The sequence below is a fragment of the Actinia tenebrosa genome, unplaced genomic scaffold, assembly GCF_029948245.1.
Source record: "Actinia tenebrosa isolate PJP-AT-01 unplaced genomic scaffold, QUT_ActTen_1.0 PGA_scaffold10__47_contigs__length_13832649, whole genome shotgun sequence".
Classification (NCBI taxonomy): domain Eukaryota; kingdom Metazoa; phylum Cnidaria; class Anthozoa; order Actiniaria; family Actiniidae; genus Actinia; species Actinia tenebrosa.
In genome coordinates, this window is record NW_028292570.1 from 5,467,377 (window position 1) to 5,485,841 (window position 18,465).

At 37.6% G+C, this 18,465-nt stretch overlaps 2 protein-coding genes across 2 annotated transcripts; both read right to left on the bottom strand.

Annotated features, from left to right (window-relative positions):
• Positions 1–5,238: 5,238 nt before the first annotated feature.
• LOC116291056 (uncharacterized) lies at positions 5,239–7,510 on the bottom strand. The gene is made up of 2 exons (XM_031698179.2): positions 6,797–7,510; positions 5,239–6,448 (listed from the first exon to the last, which is right to left on the bottom strand). The coding sequence occupies exons 1-2, from the start codon at positions 7,389–7,391 to the stop codon at positions 6,156–6,158; spliced, it is 888 nt and encodes a 295-aa protein (XP_031554039.2). The 5' UTR covers positions 7,392–7,510; the 3' UTR covers positions 5,239–6,155.
• On the bottom strand, positions 7,442–10,423 carry LOC148912847 (uncharacterized). Its single transcript, XM_089026320.1, has 4 exons — positions 10,249–10,423; positions 9,173–9,313; positions 7,556–8,317; positions 7,442–7,500 (listed from the first exon to the last, which is right to left on the bottom strand). The coding sequence occupies exons 1-4, from the start codon at positions 10,421–10,423 to the stop codon at positions 7,442–7,444; spliced, it is 1,137 nt and encodes a 378-aa protein (XP_088882446.1).
• Between the last annotated feature and the right edge of the window lie 8,042 nt (positions 10,424–18,465).

Below are 18,465 nucleotides of genomic sequence, written 5' to 3' on the forward strand. Positions count from 1 at the left end.
AATCAAGAGAGTCTATGACTCAAAGACCCTTGGTGTGCGAATTGATAATTCTCTCACGTGGGATAAGCATACCGATGATATTGCCAAAAAAGCCTCGTGTGCAATAGGCGCTATGAAGAGGCTCAAAGACTTTGCTGACCGTAGCTAACTCATTTCTGTATTTAATGGTCTAGTTCAACCCCACTTTAGCTACTGCTGTGAAGTTTGGGATTCGCCTGGGAAGGGTCTTGCCCAAAGACTGCAACGTCTACAAAATAGATGCGCTAGATTGATCACGAACTGCAAGAACGAAGCAGGTTAATCAGAGATCGCAATGCGCAAACTGGGCTGGACCACCCTTGCGGAACAAAGAGACCAAGTAAAAGCTAAATTAATGTTTAAAGCGTCGAATGGCATAGTACCAACAAGGTTACAACGACTTTTCAAGGATTCACATGCCTCGAGCAGTAACTACAGGTTGAGAAAAACAACAAACAAATTTTTTCTTCCTTCTGTACCCAAAACGGAATTCTTGAAAAACAGTTGTAGTTATAGTGGTGCTAAGCTATGGAATGCACTACCAGAGGAAATACGAAGCTGCAAATCGCTTACAATCTTTAAACGGAAATTGTGGATATTACTCCTTTGGCCTTTACTATCATTTGTTTTCTTTACACATCTTTTATCTAATATATTATGCTTACATTAGTTTTTTATGTATATTTTTGAAAGCGTTTCTATTGCGGCACGCCCCTAATGGAAAACAGTATTTGTTGATTTAGGATAGCGTGTGTAAATAAAGTTCATCTTATACATACTCGCAGCATTTCAATTGCATTATGCAACAGCTAGTGGTAAATTTCAATATTCGCATAATGAAACCATTTGACTGTAACGGTGTATTCGAAATATTATTTTGGAGTCGTGTTTACCAAGGGCCGATATTCTAACGGTGGTTTTCTACCATATTGACCTCGCTCTTGTTGGCTTAAAAATCTAACGATTTTTATGAAATTACTAAGATTCTTGATAAATATGTTGTCATAATTCTGTCTGCCAAGTTTGGAGAAAATCTATCGAGTGCAAGTTGCGTGGCAAGATAGACATACAAACTAAACATGCCAATAATTGCAATAGTAGGAAAAGCACGGCTGCACTACGTTTGAAGATTTACGAGTAAAAAATCAAACCTGGTACATCTAATAATCGAGATAAGAAGAGTTGAAATGAGAGTTGAAATAAGTGTCTGTAAATTTTTCTTGGAAATGAGTTGGAGCCACTTCACATAAGATTAATTAATAAGGTTTTCATTAACATACACGATTTTTTATGATAATATAAATAATTATTATGCCTGAATATATTCAAAGCATTTCGAATGAAATTTAATATTCTCACCAAGATTTTAGTCAACTATAATTAAGGTTATTATTTCGTTGCTCATTTGCACGTAGGACTTTGTTAAATTTGTAATAAAAAACAATTCAATGAGAATAAAGAAAAGCTTGTTACATATCAGTTCTTTACTCACCAAGAAAGTGCTCGTTGATTGGAAATGTTGCTACCCGTATGGCTGAAGGAAATCCTCCGTAAGGGCTACCCTATATTTCTGTAAGATATTCCGAGTGCAAACACCATGAGGTTTGTTCCATATTAACAAATAAAGGAGTGGCTTTTAGGCCCGCCTATGCAAGCAACGCACCAGTGAACACGAGCCTTTTACAATATGAGTAGCCAAGTTGTATAAGACATAAACATTTTATCAGGCCCTCGAGCAAGGGGCATTTATGATGAAGTCATACATTCACAGCAAGTGGGAATTAGGATTTAGACATGCAATCAATTTTTCAAAGCAATCAGCTGGATCTGCTGGTCTTTTTAGAGAGTTGTGCTAACCAAAGTCAATTAGAGAATCGGCAAAAATCAAATAAATTAGTTTGAATTCAAGACATAATTTGTTATTACGAAGGGCACATCTTTTTTTTTTGTCTTTTGTGTTGTAAACTATTTTGAATATAAAAATAACTCGCGACTATCATTGTATTCTATCCTTCATCCGCATTAGCCGAGCTAACCCCCTAAGCAGAAGTTCTTCAGAAGTGCCTTTCACCCTTCTGACAATATTCACAGTATTGATTCTACATGGGGTAAAATAAAAATTTTTTCAGTTTGAGTGATGTTTCTTGAAGTTATAAAGTTTTTCCATGCCAAATGCTAATGCTGTGACGTACGAGGAGTAATCATTTATATTAAGGTGGAACCAAACTTATTCAGAGCGAATTACACTGTTATAATATAGGACAATCCATGCATATTATATGAAAAATCCAATTAAATTGACGCTCTAGTTCTGCGAAGCGAGCAAGTATAAAATTGTCCAAAATTCGCTCTGAATTAGTTTGGTTCCACCTTAATGTACGAAACATTAGTGGCGCAGATCAATTAAATTTGAAATACGTCAATTGCAGCTTTTTTAAGTATTCTTGTTTTGTTGTTGGTCTCCAAGCATTTGCATGCTATGCCATTTGATTTACCAAATATTGTACTTTTTATTGTATATTTTATATTTTATTTTTTATTATTTATCTATTTATTTAATTTTCCCATAGTTAGCATGATAACTTAATGTATAGTTCCTGCTGACAATAAAATGTAGATGTAGATGTTAAAAGGCATAGAATCAGATCAGCCAAGCCTAGTTCTGACGTCAACACTTCCCTGCCTTTGTTCCACTCTCAGCCCTAAGCTTGGCTTTGTTTTGTTTTGTTTTTTGTTGTTTTTTTCCCCCAGGCCCAAGACTCAGTCAGTGCATGCGCACCTGAAAAAGTGACAAGATTATTAAGGTAAGAGACCCATTAGTGCTATATAGATGGCTGACATTTGGGGTCCCGGTGGTGGGGAGGGGAGGGGGGCGGAGTTAGGGTTGTGTGCACAACGCGCCAAACCAAGAAATGACCCTTCACTTCTAAAGCACTCCAGTGTGAAATTCTGACCACCTAACCAAGCTCATGTTAAGGGGGGTTACCTTTTCATAAAACAGGTTAGATATATATATACATATTTATATTATATACACCGGATCGCTAAAACTTTGACATTCATTGATATATATTTATATATCATTTTATGGCGCGTCCTATCTTCAAGCTCCTCCTACAACAGCTCCAGCTAAAGATGTAACCTTTGTCTTAAAGAAAAGTTTCTAATAATCTATCGACCGGAACTCTCATCATTAAATAAGCGAAACGAACTTGTATCTTCATGCCGCCACAGAAACAAAGCATTACTACGCAACAGCTAAACTACATCCACTAATTAATTATGTATACTTTTTCTATATAAATGATAGTAACGAATATTCTTATCATTAAATCCCCTGAAGAGTGAAGCAATTCACGAAACAGGCTTGTCGGGAAAAATGTTGTCTTGACTTTTTCTTCTCAAAAAAATATTCTGCTCTACTTCTATCGATGTATTGAGCCAAGGGCACTAGGACACCGAATGTGGCTGGATTTCTATAGTTTTTTTTTTCCTTTCGATTATTTGAATTAAATCAACGTTATACTTGTTTACTTATCTTGTGTCCGTGTTCCTTCGTCCGCTGTTATAATGCAGACGTTTTCATTCCAAAGGTCAAACGGTTTGAATAGCCTATGAGCGTTACTTCTTTAACGGCCGTTCCGTACTTGACTCTGTTTGTACTATACCAACAACAACGCGACCGCGTGATGCTCCTTACGTCAGTAATATTCAACCGTCCAGAGTTAATATGGTTAATCAAATTCACCTTAAGTTCCATATAGAGCCCCGGGGTAGGCTACTAGCCTGCTTGCCATTGTTCTCTCGTCTGCTCGCTTAATCCAATTATTTTGAAAGGTGGGGTGGCAGTGTGTTTACACAGCGATGACAGATGCAGCACCAACGCTAGTGTACGAACCACTGTCGAGCCTAGACAGGGGTAACACGATCTCCCTCGGCCCACACTCGGACCCGAACGCTAGTAATTCGAACCCTAAGACGTGACTACCAGATTACGGCCTCTATAACTTAACACACTACAGGACATTAGAGATTTAAGTACCATAGATCAACGACAGCACGCTATTACCACACACTTTTTACTCAAAGGACTACAATAAAGGAATTTCTTACGATATTTCGTAATAGTAATTTAAACAGAACCCCGGGGTTCAAGATATGCTTCCCTCTAATTGGACTCTAATATTCTAAGGAGAGTTAGTAACTTTCTTTGCAATTGAAGCGAAAATGTTACTCATGCCGAAAATACTACTAATGCCGAGGGAGATCGTGTTACCCCATGTCTAGGCTCGACAGTGGTTCGTACACTAGCGTTGGTGCTGCATCTGTCATCGCTGTGTAAACACACTGCCACCCCACCTTTCAAAATAATTGATTAAGCGAGCAGACGAGAGAACAATGGCAAGCAGGCTAGTAGCCTACCCCGGGGCTCTATATGGAACTTAAGGTGAATTTGATTAACCATATTAACTCTGGACGGTTGAATATTACTGACGTAAGGAGCATCACGCGGTCGCGTTGTTGTTGGTATAGTACAAATTAACAGAGTCAAGTACGGAACGGCCGTTAAAGAAGTAACGCTCATAGGCTATTCAAACCGTTTGACCTTTGGAATGAAAACGTCTGCATTATAACAGCGGACGAAGGAACACGGACACAAGATAAGTAAACAAGTATAACGTTGATTTAATTCAAATAATCGAAAGGAAAAAAAACCTATAGAAATCCAACCACATTCGGTGTCCTAGTGCCCTTGATTGAGCACTATTTTACGGAAAATTGATTCACAGATTTCTTATATTTATATATAAATATATATATGTCCCCTTTTTTCTATTGTCAGTTCCACGATTCTTTTGTACCGGTGGGAGGCCAGGAACACAAAGGACCATGAAATAGTCAGTAGCCTAATTGACCTTATTATTTCCTTTTGTTTCTTTTTCACGGGTAAAGTACCCCAGTTTCTGAAATGACAAAGTTGTATTGATTAAGGAAATAAATATATAATAAAAATAATAATACATATAAATATATATCAATGAATGTCAAAGTTTTAGCGATCCGGTGTATGTATATATATATATATATATAGACAGGTTAACGTAAGGTCAAAACAACGGAACAACAACATCAACAGCAAGAACAACTACTACTACTGCTGTTCTTAATGATATTAATACCATATAAAATGTATAATTAATTTGGCAATTATATTGATAACGTCGCAATGCTTTATTAAACAAATCACACATAGTGTACGCTATAGTTATTCCTTGTATAGCTGTCGAACAGGTAAAGCTGCTTCAGTCTTTCGAGCCTTGCAAAGTTTGATTAAAATTGATGTAATAAGCAATACGCCATGCATAAGCCGGCAAGCAACAAATCAGCAAATCAAATGACTGGCGGCAGTAAAAAAACAATTTCACAACAAACCATTAAAATGTCTGAGTTCGAAGAATATGGAAAACCGCAGTAAAGGAATATTAACGCTGCGCGGATTAGATAGGTCACTGGGGATATCACTAGCTGCAAACTATTAAAAATAGAAAGATCACCAATGCGTACTAGCAAATTTTTCCCGCCACATTTGCCTCTAATGTAATAGAAATATTTTCTGATATGCGAGGATGTGATATTCTATTCTTTTTGTATGGCTTGGTAATCAAAAGTTATTAATTATAATTTTCGTCATTAATAGACCTCGGATCGAGCGAATTGTTCTCCCATTTCAGAGCACGTGTCATTCCATAGAGTATCATTTCTTTGTTTAACAGTTGCACATGAGAAGACACATGAATATGGATACAGCTCAAACGAAAGATCTTATTCTCAAAGGAATGACACCAGGTCTGAAATGGGAAAACATTACGCCCGAGTCGAGAAGGTGTATTGGACTAAGTTAACCAGCTCGCGAGCTTGAATCTACGTAATATTGATTTTGTTTTTGAGCGACAGCTATTTATGCAAGCTTGACATGCAAACCAATCTTACGAGAAGAGATTTTTTTTCCAATCTGTCCTCTGGAATGTTTATTTATCAGTTCCGACATCAAATGAATTTATGCTTGACAAAAGCAAAAAAAAAGAAAAAAAATTCCTACGCGCAGATAGTTTGGATGATGAGGCGAGCTCCCCTGCCTAAAATTTAGTATCCATTGCCTTGCTTTCCTGATTATTAGCTTTATCTTGTTCATGTCCATTGTCTTGGACTAAAATGTCCCGAATGTTACTGGGGCAATCGCCAAGTGTCTCGATATTGTCATTTTTCCCGCTCGTATCCTGCTTCATTATTCTCGGCTCACTACAAATGGCTGTTACTTCGCCATGTGCTTCGCTGACCAGTTGAAGAACCTCAAGACAGCACGATGTGTTACATCGAGGATTTTTCTTCAAGTTATTGATTTTAGCCACGATACTTGACAGATATTGAGCTGATAATTAGGATAAAATTAGAAAGTTGAAGTTTTAAAATAATTGGTTATATGAATTAGAGAAAAATTAACACATTAACAGAAAAAACGAAAAAAAAAACAACAACAAAAAACAAAACACCAACAACAACAACAAATTAAAAGAAAAGAAGAAAGAAAGAAAAAAAAAGGAAGGAAGGAAAGAAAGAAAGAAAGAAAGAAAGAAAGAAAGAAAGAAAGAAAGAAAGAAAGAGAGAAAGAAAGAGAGAAAGAAAGAAAGAAAGAAAGAAAGAAAGAGCAACTATGCAAGAAAACCCAGTATTTCATAATGAGTACGATTACAATATAAGCTAGAATAGTCGTTCTCACTTATAATGATGATGATCACTGCAGCATTAGTTCCGATCAGCATGACTGTAATTGTAAGCTCATCAGCTGTGCTTGTAATTCCTGACGACGAATCTTCCTTGGGAATTTTCATCAACATCCCGACAGTAAAGTTAACAGAACTTGCCAACAGGGATACTAGTTGTAACCAGTGCTCAAACGTGTCTTCGATCGGCTTGTAGAGTGCAAAGGAAACAGAACACAGACCTGATAACATTGCAGTTAAACCCAAACTTGTTCGGCTCTCAGCGTTCATCATTATCAGTATCGCGCTTAAACACATTTTTCGCACCAGCTCTAAGATTTCCCAGAACCAACAGCTGGGTGAGTAGTTTTCGTACAGAAAACGAAGGCTGCTCAAGATGACACTGTTTTTCTTTATTTTCCCTCGTGCACGTTTGAGAACCAAGAAGAGAGCCAATGGTAAGCCAGTGCAATACAGTAATGTCACTGTGCTCAGGGTCCCATAGATTTGATGTTTTTCTGTGTCACACTGTACTGAGTAATCAGCTTTGAGGTATGATTTACAGTTCTGGTCATCATACGAGCAGATCCTGTGACATGCAGCAGGCAACATCTGGAAGACACTGGTGCACGTCGATGGGAAAGTAATGAAAAGGATCAGGATCAAACATCGGTTACTCCTCTGTTTATATTCAGCGAATTTCCTCTGTTTTTCTCTTGTACTAGAAAAGGATGTCCTGTTAGCGTAGAACGTAATGACAGTGTTCAGCAAGATGCCAGTGACTGCAACAGCAACTGTTATGACGACACTTGTCAAGAAATACGTGTAAGGATCTGTTTTTATTTGGTCATGGATACAGTTCAAGGGGACTATTTGTAGAAGGTTCAACTGAACAGCTTTGGCGTATTTCATAACGATAAGAATGGGTGCTGGCCAGTTGACATACGAGAACGATTCAAACGTGCCTGAAGAAACTTGATAGAAACCGATGATGATCTTAAGCCTTGCCAGAAAAATATCTGAAATCGACCTTGATGGATCTGTCATATCTTTTGATTCCTTCTTTGTTTTCCAGATACTGAGTCCCAAGAGTATGACGACGAATATCACAAATAAAACTGCTTGAGCTATGACCCATGAAAGAGATGGACACGGTCGACATTGTGCCATCACGTTAGTGTATCCCTTATTACAAACAGCACACAAAGGTCCTGTATAACCTGTGGCACACGAGGCCATGCTTCCTCCGAGGCAAGTGTGCGCAGAAGGGCAGGCGTGAGGATCTGGAACTTTTCCTTTGAATTTTCTTGTTTTGTAATTTTCTCCAGTAATGTTCAAGTCATCTTTAAAGGCAAGGTAGTTTTGTAAAGTGTCATTACTTTCCCAAACCCAGTAGAATCCAGGTGCTAGGTTAACGCCCTCATTGGTACACACATAACCTTTTGTACATGCATAGCATGGTCCAAATCGGTCCAGGCGATAGTGATCCACAAGGCAACCACACGCACGAAACTTTGCATGTTTTTTAAGGTCCGTCCCTGAGATTAAAAAAATATATACAAACATTGTATTATTTGAGTTCAAACATACCATCCATCACGAATCATACTATCTATCAAAAATCTTGAGCTCTGATTGCCGATTGGCTGAGCTACTAGTGGTCTATTAATGATAGACCACTAATAACGAAAAGTGACGGTTAGTTTGAAAGCCAAAAAGACAAACCATTTCAAACTAATTTCAATTGTTTGTATCCATTTATTGTGAGCAAAAGGTCAAATTGTTAAATAGAATCTTGCTGTTTTCATATATGCTGTAGCTGTTTCCATAGTAATCAGCGTATTTACCAATTATTTGATCGACAAGAGATTAACTTAATCCCTTAGCGTCCTACCTTTTTAATTCAGTATAGTGTATCACTCGATTGAAGTAAGACTAGATTTTCTGGATTAATATCTTTGTTGAACTGTTTAACTGACCTGCCAACGTTGGTAAGTCCTCAACCTTATTGTATTTCTGTTTTAATCCGTAGCACAATTGATTCCTTTGTTGTGTATTTCGCCTCGTGAATCATTTTACCATAAGAAACAACAATTGTAAACACAGCAATAGGCTAACTAATCGATCATACTTATTCTAGTTGACCAGATCATTACCAGATTTAATAGTGCAAAGAATAAACACAGAGATTTGCGTACTCAACTATGGCAGTGGTCTTTGTATATACAACATGTTTGAGAAATCCCGTACAATGCATAAAAGTATTTTTAATCACTCTTCGAGGAAAAAGAAAAAAAAAGAATATTAACCCGAGGTCTGTAGGCAAATATGTCTTTTATAATGAAAATAATGATGTTGATGATGATGGTAATAATTAATTAACATTCCAGTACCTTGTTGGCAAGATTTACAGTCTGACTGGGATTTTCCTGGGACCATTTCAGGTTTGACGTAAGTACCACGTGGACACTGCTTGCAGCCCAGACCGTACACTTTGACACCTGTGTAAGCCAGCTCGTCTTGGTAAAACCCACCTACAATTCAAGTGATAATTTATTTGCATACATACTGACATATATAAGCTTTATTAATGTGTCAGTCTTCCAGCGTACCACTAGTAGTACACTAATCAGGGACACTAGAGAGGGACACTCTCTTGGTAAAATCCACCTACGAAACAGCAATTTAGAACAGTAAACTGAAGGACTTCACAAGTCTATGTGGCATATGCTCTACAGCTTTGATATTTTGCCAGGATATGTAGGTTTTTTAACCGATATATGAGATTATTAAGCTTTTATTTTATTATAAATTGAAATTATTCTTTTAGATGGATGATGATGTAGGTTGAAACGAGAGGCCATTCCCCGAGTATACAACTAGTACCCCTATCTAGAGTTTTCATTTTCACGGACTGGTTATTTTTAGATTCGTATTAATGCAAATAACGAAGAGTTATTCATTATTTCTTCTGGTTCATTCATTCTACCAACATGGCGGCTATAGCTTTGTTCTCTTGTTCTCGAGGGACTGAGGATCCGTATGTACGCTTCGGGTATTGGGCTTCTGGTTGAAAACAGCTAATGGACTACTTTGACGATACAGCGGCCATCTTGGATTGCAAGGCATTATTGGGTATTCAGGGGGCAAATAAAGCTTTGGTACAATAATGACGTCGATTGCTATTAACATCTCACCACAAGAGAATACAACGAAAGATGAATTAAGACGGCAAATCGATCACCTTTACCCAGAAAAGAAAGACGAACACACGAAACTATATATAGAGAGGCTTTGCACCATCACGTGATGGCAGCCATGACAGGAGGCAGGAACAATTGAAGCTGGTCTGATCTGATTAGCACGAAAAATAATCCAGTTACCAAAGACTATTGTTGTGCCTCCTGTCATGGCTGCCATCACGTGATGGCCGCAGCATCGTCGACGTACTTTATCGTTTTGTGCTCACCTGCTGGGCATTTAACACAGTATCGCAAGTCATCATTGATAATATGAATGAAATATCCACTGTAGCAGGGTTCGCATTGTAAATCATACTTGCCGCATAAGTATCCCATACTTTGCATGATTTTGTAGTTAGCATAAACAAGAAACTTCAAATCATTTTTCTTTAGATTTTCCATTCTGCATGACAAGAAGGAAGGGAATATTTTGTCTTTTGATGCATACAAATGATTATTATCGCTGTCGCTGTCGCTGTCGCTGTCGCTGTCGCTGTCGCTGTCGCTGTCGCTGTCGCTGTCGCTGTCGCTGTCGCTGTCGCTGTCGCTGTCGCTGTCGCTGTCGCTGTCGCTGGCTGTCGCTGTCGCTGTCGCTGTCGCTGTCGCTGTCGCTGTCGCTGTCGCTGTCGCTGTCGCTGTCGCTGTCGCTGTCGCTGTCGCTGTCGCTGTCGTTATCAACTGTTGTCACGGATTCTATTGTCAATAAGTGCAATGGAAGTGCTTGATCTGGTCCAACGGTAACTGGTAGCTTTTCCTTGAACGTTATTAGTTCTTCAGGACTAAGAGTTTTGAGACAAAGGGCATTTTTTCCGCTTATTTTCGTATTAGCTTCTGAGCCCGCCATGTTGGATTGCTTTTTGCCATCCAACTTCATGCGCATGCGCAGTAAGATCGGCCTATACAAAAACATACAAAAACTTACACAACGAATGATACATTTGGGTTCAAATTCCACAGCAGTAGTGGAGTACTAAGTTGAGTATTGAACAAAAGCCTGCAAATCAAATAATATATTCACTTCAGCACACGTGATGTGACTATGGTAGGATAGTATTAGTGATTGTCTTTGACGAACGGTTTGACTGGATGAGATGATCTCATAGACCAATTAGGCTAACGCAAAACAAGAATCTTCTTCGAGTGCTGCAAAACTGCAATACGCATTATATTAGCCCCACTAATTGTTTACCCAGAACACCTTTCGGTCTTAACTTCAATGGTTTTTAAATCTTTTCATATTGTATAGAACGGTCTGAACCCAGGTGAATGAGTTTTATATCGAAGTATTATGATCATCCGGGTGGATGTAGTCCTGAGGACTGTTTGATGTTACTGACGTTTCGACAACATGAGCGGAAGTCATCTTCAGAGTCAAGTAAAGAATAAAGTCAGACTGGTCATGCTTATACTGCCACGATAGCAATTACCTAAATACCTGGATGAGCGTAATTGGCGTAATCCGACAACGCCGTTTTTAACATGTGGTGTATGGAAAGGCTCGATTGCTTTTGCTTTTTAACTGGACTATTACTAACGTCTGTGTTTTAGTCTTCACAGATTACAACACAATGTACATGCTACTCAGCTATTTTGTCAACTTTTCATTGATATTTGGCATTCGTATTCCAATCTTTCCATAATCTCTCTCTCTCTCTTTTGCTTCATTTCGAATGACACGATCTGAAGTCAGAACACTCCACAGCCCAAGTTGATAGAGTCTACAAGCTCGACGAGTTAGCATCATTTTTTACACTCCTTTCGTGCTAAAGTGCCTATCATCCTTCTGACAATATTCACAGTATTGATTCTACATGGGGTAAGATGTGGAAAAGCCCGAAAAAAATTCATAGTTTGAGTGCGGCTTCTTGAAGTTATAAAGGTTTTTCCATGCCATATGCTAATGTCGTGACGTATGAGGAGTAATCATTTAATATACAAAACCTTACTGGCACACATAAATTAAATTTGAAATACGTCATTGTTTTGCTCATTGCTCTTATAGAAATTATTGCAAGCTATTTTTCACATAGAAGCCGGTGTTTCGAATTACAAGGAACAACAAATAACCATAAATGCCTCCTCATACGTCACCGCATTAGCATATGGCATGGAAAAACCTTCATAACTACAAGAAGCTGCACTCAAACTATGAATTTTTTTCAGGTTATTCGACATCTTATCCCATGTAGAATCAATACTGTAAATATTGTCAGAAGGGTGATAGGCACTTTAAGGTGATTGCCTACTTTTGAAAATTGATTTAAATTTTTTATTTTAAACTTCGATTCGGATGCTGATTCCAAATCTGCAAAGAAAGATTGGGTATCCCGAGCTCGTTTTCAAGACAATCGCCATTAAATCGTGGGCTCAAATCGAACGTTCAAAAGTAGGCAGTCACCTTAAAGACTTTTCATGCTCCCATACACCGAATCGAAATATGGCGATCAACTTAAATAACTATTGTTCTGGACTGACTATCCTCTCTTACATGTAAAAACACTTTCATGTTTCCACCTGAACACGAGGCTAGTCAGTCGCTAGTCAGTCCAGAACAATAGTTATCCAAATTGGTCGCTATATTTGAATTCGGTGCAGTATATACTTAATTTCTAAAATGCCTTCATTAAGAATTAATCTAATCACAAACTAACTCTGGACAATTCAGAAAACCAATTACAGAATGATTCTAATTTCTGTGTTATAAACTCACACGAGTTGAAGTTCTTGTGATGCCACAAATGCATTTTCTTCTATAATTTTAATGGGGTTATGCGAAAGAGATCTGGAAAACAATTACAAACAATAAATTAGCATTGCTTGTGAGAAACGTTGAAATAGATTAGCAGGCAAGCAGGCAAGCAGGCAAGCAGGCAAGCAGGCAAGCAGGCAAGCAGGCAAGCAGGCAAGCAGGCAAGCAGGCAAGCAGGCAAGCAGGCAAGCAGGCAAGCAGGCAAGCAGGCAAGCAGGCAAGCAGGCAAGCAGGCAAGCAGGCAAGCAGGCAAATCCAGTACACTTTTTTCACAATATGCTGTTCTTTCACTTACATGATCTCTACCACCGAGAGGTTTTCAAATGTTTCTTTGTAAATAACAGATAGATTGTTATTTTCTAGAAAGCTATTAAAAAAAAAAATAATAATAAAAAATAGAAAATCAAGAGAATCTTTAATTATTGGTAACGTCGGCCGGTTGCTTTAGTTGAAGTTCAGCTGTTATAATCGAGTGGAAGAGATGCAAGCCAAACCAGAAGACAAAAATCACTCAATGTGCTTTAAGTTTATATTGTCTACCTTCTCATAGCTCATAATGCTTTGCTTTCTGATGTGCAACCTACCAAAAAACTGTCCCAAAATGAAGCCTTCTTTAAAAAGATTATACACTATACCTGTTTCTATCTATAGAATACTGATTGGCAACAGCTCATGCAATCTAAGTTAATTTTGCGTGTTCAGAACATCAAAAGGTTTGGTGTTTCAGAAAAAAGTATTGCCCCACGAAGGAGTGTTCCAAAGTTACTTGAAATTTTCTGTTGTTTTCTGGTTCTTACTTTTTCATTCATTGTATTATTATTATTTTTTTAAATTGATAAGGTAGCCGGTAGTTCTAATTAGCAGCGCACGCCACACGTGCTTTCCAATCAATTAACCTATCAGGTTGCCCCCGAAAGTATTACGAGTATGGTAAGTATAGAATAGCGCTTACATGATTTCCATGTGACTTGATTTCTGATATTGCTTACTATCAATCACGTGACTTTTTTTGAGTTAACATGGCATGTGTCAAAATAGGTCCTCAAAGTAATCTATCTGACTATTTCTATTGCCTAAAACCAAAAATCAAGATATACATACAACCTCCAAATCCTTCAAGCTTCCAAATGTTAATAGTTGCCCAACCCCCCAGTCAAAACAAACACATATATTACCAGAAGTGATGTTCATTGATAGTAAAGAATTGGATTTGCTAAAACCCTTATAAATTATCAATGCAATTTATACTAAAACATTACATAACTAAAATTTTGAACTTACAGATAATCTGGATTAACGACGTGGTTGAAATTTATTCTCGAGAGTAGATTGTTGTTGATCGTCCTTTGAATTAGATACCAAATGGTTGTCATTTTATGTTTTTGTTTTTTTTTTTTGAATAACAAAACAACTGATGCATTGCGCGAAAACACAAGAAATCCGAGATGTTTAACAAGCGCGAGCGCGAGTCAAAAGTATCAGATTTTCAAACAAGGCATTTTCCGACACGATGGAAAACATAAAAAGCTATACTAATATGTTTATGGACTAAAACTTTCAAGTTCCTTTGTGTCCAGGGGGAGGATTAAAACTTTACAAAAAAATAAAGTGCACTTCATGATATCAATATTGTTTTCAAGGGTTTTAGAAATCGCTTATAGCTCTGTAGTTTTTAAAGGTTTTTTTATGGACACTGCCCGAAAATGTCTCGTTTTCATGTCTGCACCAGCGATATTTATGATAGACCAAATTCAAAACTCGCACCGATGTCTTAAGTTGTGAACAAAGGAATCTGGCGTGATTCGTGACTCCTGAATCACGCCAGATTACTTTGAGTCACGCCAGATCCCTTTGTTCACAACCTAAGACTCACATCGGTGCGAGTTTTGAATTTGGTCTATAGGGGGAGAGCCTACCTAGCAAGCACTTGATGTAATGTATTCATAAAAATGTAATGAATCACACCTAACACAATAGATTAGATTTTCTGAATACATCACATCAGTTGAGTGCTATCTAGGTTCTCCCATTTATGAAGGCGCTCATCGTTTATCCAAACTACGACAACTCACAGCATGACAATCAGCTCGCTTACGCCAGACAGAGCATCCTTGGATAAAGCAGTCAAGCGATTACCGTGCAGAAAACTAAAGGAATTGAATAAACTGTTGAATAAATTGTTAGGGATCTTAGCATCAGGTCAAACATCGAAATTCACATATGCCGAACCTAATTGAAACAGTAGATAAAAAGACAGTCTTCTTTGATATCATTAGGTACGGCTCCGGTGAAGTTCGACGTTTAACGCACCCAAGAATTATCATAACAAACGATATAAGCGAGGTTATACTTCATGATCGATAAAGATCATCATTATACTTTTTAACCACTATCCCACTTCTGATTGGCCGATAGCCTTCAGCCAATTCCCGATATCGTGTGAACTCGACATGATGAATTTATTTTCTGTAGGTTTTCCTGCAGATATTGCATTGACCATGTCGAGTTCGCTGAAGGTCACGTTAGAGATTGAAATACATTTTGCTATTTTTTGAAAGCAGAATTAAATGTTTATTCTTAGTCTAACAAATGTTAGATGAAACATGTGGATAACGACTAGTTTTGGAACTAGTTTGGACTGCGTCGGTGTTTTTTAGTTGAAACAAATGTGTCGTAGTAGATAATTTTATCACCGTAGGTATGAAAGATAGTAGACTGACGGTTCGGACGTTAGTCCTTCGTCGGATTCAATGAGGGAAAGAGAATGATGGAGGGGTTTATATAGTGGTGTAGGGAGAAAACAAACCAATAAGAAAATAGCAAGTCGAAAAACAAAAGAGAACAAAAGGATCGAAAATAATACTGGTAGGTGAGAAGTGGCTAATTAAAGGTGAAGCGTTCATTCATCCCGTGCGGATTAACTGTGCCAAACAAATGAATCAAGCGCAACATGAAAGAATTATTTGATTCGGTTTTCGATTGATGGACTGATATCGTAAATTATCAAGACCTCCGCTGTTTTAACCTAATGTCGTACGATAGCCAAATCCAATAATTGTTTTATAATTTATTCAAAATCATATACCATAAACATGATTAAGAATGAAGAAAACCTTCCAGTGATTGAAGCCATTTTTCCTGCTCAACAAACGCACCGTGATGTCAGAGTGCAGGCACAAAAAATGTTGAACAACGTTTACATACATGTTTGCAAGCCGATGGTTCCTTATAAACGTAAAGTCTTCCAAATGTGATATCAAGTTGTTTTGAAGACGACTAAAAGAAAATTATAATAAGCAAACTGTTCTAGTTTTGGGTGTTTTTGTGCTTGTTTCGGCGAACGTCGACACGGGTGAATAACGCACTACGCATGCTCGAAAGCTCGAAAGCTCGGAAACAAATTCGTAGACTGGTCGGATTTACGAGTAAAACCAGTGAAGGTTTACCGGCGTTTGTGTTATGCGGATTTCTCTCCTATTATTACCAAGGAAAGAAAACAACTAAAATAATGAATTAGGAAAAAAATAAGCCCTTACTTTCCGGTAAATTTTCAATGGTTTTATTCGTAAAACGAAAGCTATTAGGAATGAGCAGCGTTGCAATATGAGAAGAAACTTGAAACAAATATTTGAGTTATTTCTTAAAGAAACTTATAGAAACTGTTGAAGGGTTGCAGGAGTTACCAATAGATTCAAAAGAGAAAATATGGCGGCCATCTTAATGCGGTTAACAATGGATGCTAATGAGAAATCGTTTGTTACTCCAACATGGCCGCGATGATGTAACGTGCAATCAAGGAGTAGCACAATGAAAATGCTATCATCCATCACGCATTGTTGTAGGTTCTCGTAGCAGAGTTGCAGAAGTGTCACCAAAAGAGACACAAAAAACAGAATCAAGTGTGGCGTAGCGGTAAGAGTGCTCGCCTCTTATCGACACTACCCGGTTTCAAGTACCGCCGGGCTCGCTCGATGTCGCATGTGAGGAGTGAAAACAATTGATTGTCTGTTTTCTCATGCATGTACTTCGAGGGTTACATTCTTTCTCCGGGTTCTTCGGATTTCTTTCTCCCGAGATATCGGAAAAATTAATTTCTAAATAGTCCAGTTTCGAGTTCCAAATTACCGCTGTGTTTCTTGATTACACACTCATTTACTCAGGCTTAACCTCGAATCAGAGTCTAATTACTCGCAAAAACCAACGGTAAAGTAAAGAATGCACAACTTCAGCAATACGAACACTTTGAAACTTGACGGACCTTGACTGGAACACGTGAACATTCTTCATAAAATCGAGGCTAAGCATGAGTAAATGAGTCTGTAATCAAGAAACACAGCGGTAATTTGGAACTCGAAAAAGGGTCTATTTCAATTAAAATCCAGTGGAAGAAAAGCCATTCTACGGAACCGTTGTTAATAAGTGACATTTATTATTTATACATATTAATGAAGTTGATAACATCATGCTTACACTGCCACGAACGACGAGAGGTTCTGGAAGGCACCCTTTTCTATGTGAACGATCTTGTTATTTTGTAGTTTTCTTTGAGAATATTAACGACAAAAAGCTTGTTAAGTTGATTTTATGGATAAATATATAATAAACAGAATATTACATGGGCACTTGGAGATACGAATCTTATCTTCGAGTTTTGAAAAGATCTTCAACAGAAGAGATTTTCAACACGATAAGATAAATTTCGTATCTCCAAGTGCCCATGTAATATTCTGTTTATTATATATTTATCCATAAAATCAACTTAAACAGCTTTTTATTATTATAAAAAGTTTCTTTTTATAAAATAATAGCTTAAATACATATGGAAACTATATTTTCACATGTGAAAATATCAGTTTTTCGAAAATGAGAAATATAGGTATTTTATGGATAATTATATGATAATAAATGATAATAATAACAAACCATCACATCCAGAAGTATGCCGTTTTTTTCACAGTATAATTATGATAGATTAGGGTTGTCATACTTACACATTATTTAACCGCGCAAGGTTTTGGAAGGTACCTGTTTTTATCTGTCTTATCTTGTTATCTTGTAGATCTCTGAAGCAATGGTTTAACTGTTACTCAGTCATGTTTCTAAATGGGAAGGGGGTCTGTTTGGGAGGATCCTCCTAAGGGAAATTTTAAAATACGGTTTCCACAAACCCTATTTTGTGCCATACCAAACATTGAGTGTCGTATTTCCCTGTGTCTGTTGTCTGCGAGGCAGACCCACGAGCTAGCATCATCCCCGTATCCTTCCTCGATTTTCCAATTTTTTTTTTTACTTGTATTTTTTTCTTTTCTCTTCTTCAAAAATGTTCATGTCGAATTCGTTATAAAACGACGGCCTTTTTGTTTGCCGCTTTTCCGCACAATCCAAATATGGAATTGATCATACCATGGCCATATATGGAGTGAGCATTCTCTACTCCAACTTCGACGCTAACATATAGAGTAAAGCTTGATATTAATAAAAACAAATACGAAACTGAAAAAGGGAAAGGGGAGGGGGCGGCCTTATCGCCTTTCCTTAATCATCCCCTCAAATCAATTCGATTGTTTTGAGAATTTCAGATTATAGACAATTTCCATCTTCACTTTTGAGTATTAATGGTTATCCATCAAAGCTCTCCAGCCAATTGCTTCAGTAGTTCATAATCATGTAGCACGTATTAATTTGCATAATCTAT

Coding starts and splice junctions, on each gene's coding strand:
- LOC116291056 (XM_031698179.2), bottom strand. CDS start 7,391: ATGTTGCCTGCTGCATGTCACAGGATCTGCTCGTATGATGACCAGAAC. Junction 6,449..6,796: donor AGTGATCATCATCATTATAA/GTGAGAACGACT, acceptor CCTAATTATCAG/CTCAATATCTGTCAAGTATC.
- LOC148912847 (XM_089026320.1), bottom strand. CDS start 10,423: ATGGAAAATCTAAAGAAAAATGATTTGAAGTTTCTTGTTTATGCTAAC. Junction 9,314..10,248: donor CTGTGTTAAATGCCCAGCAG/GTGAGCACAAAA, acceptor CTTGAATTGTAG/GTGGGTTTTACCAAGACGAG. Junction 7,501..7,555: donor AGTTGCTGTTGCAGTCACTG/GCATCTTGCTGA, acceptor ATCCTTTTCTAG/TACAAGAGAAAAACAGAGGA.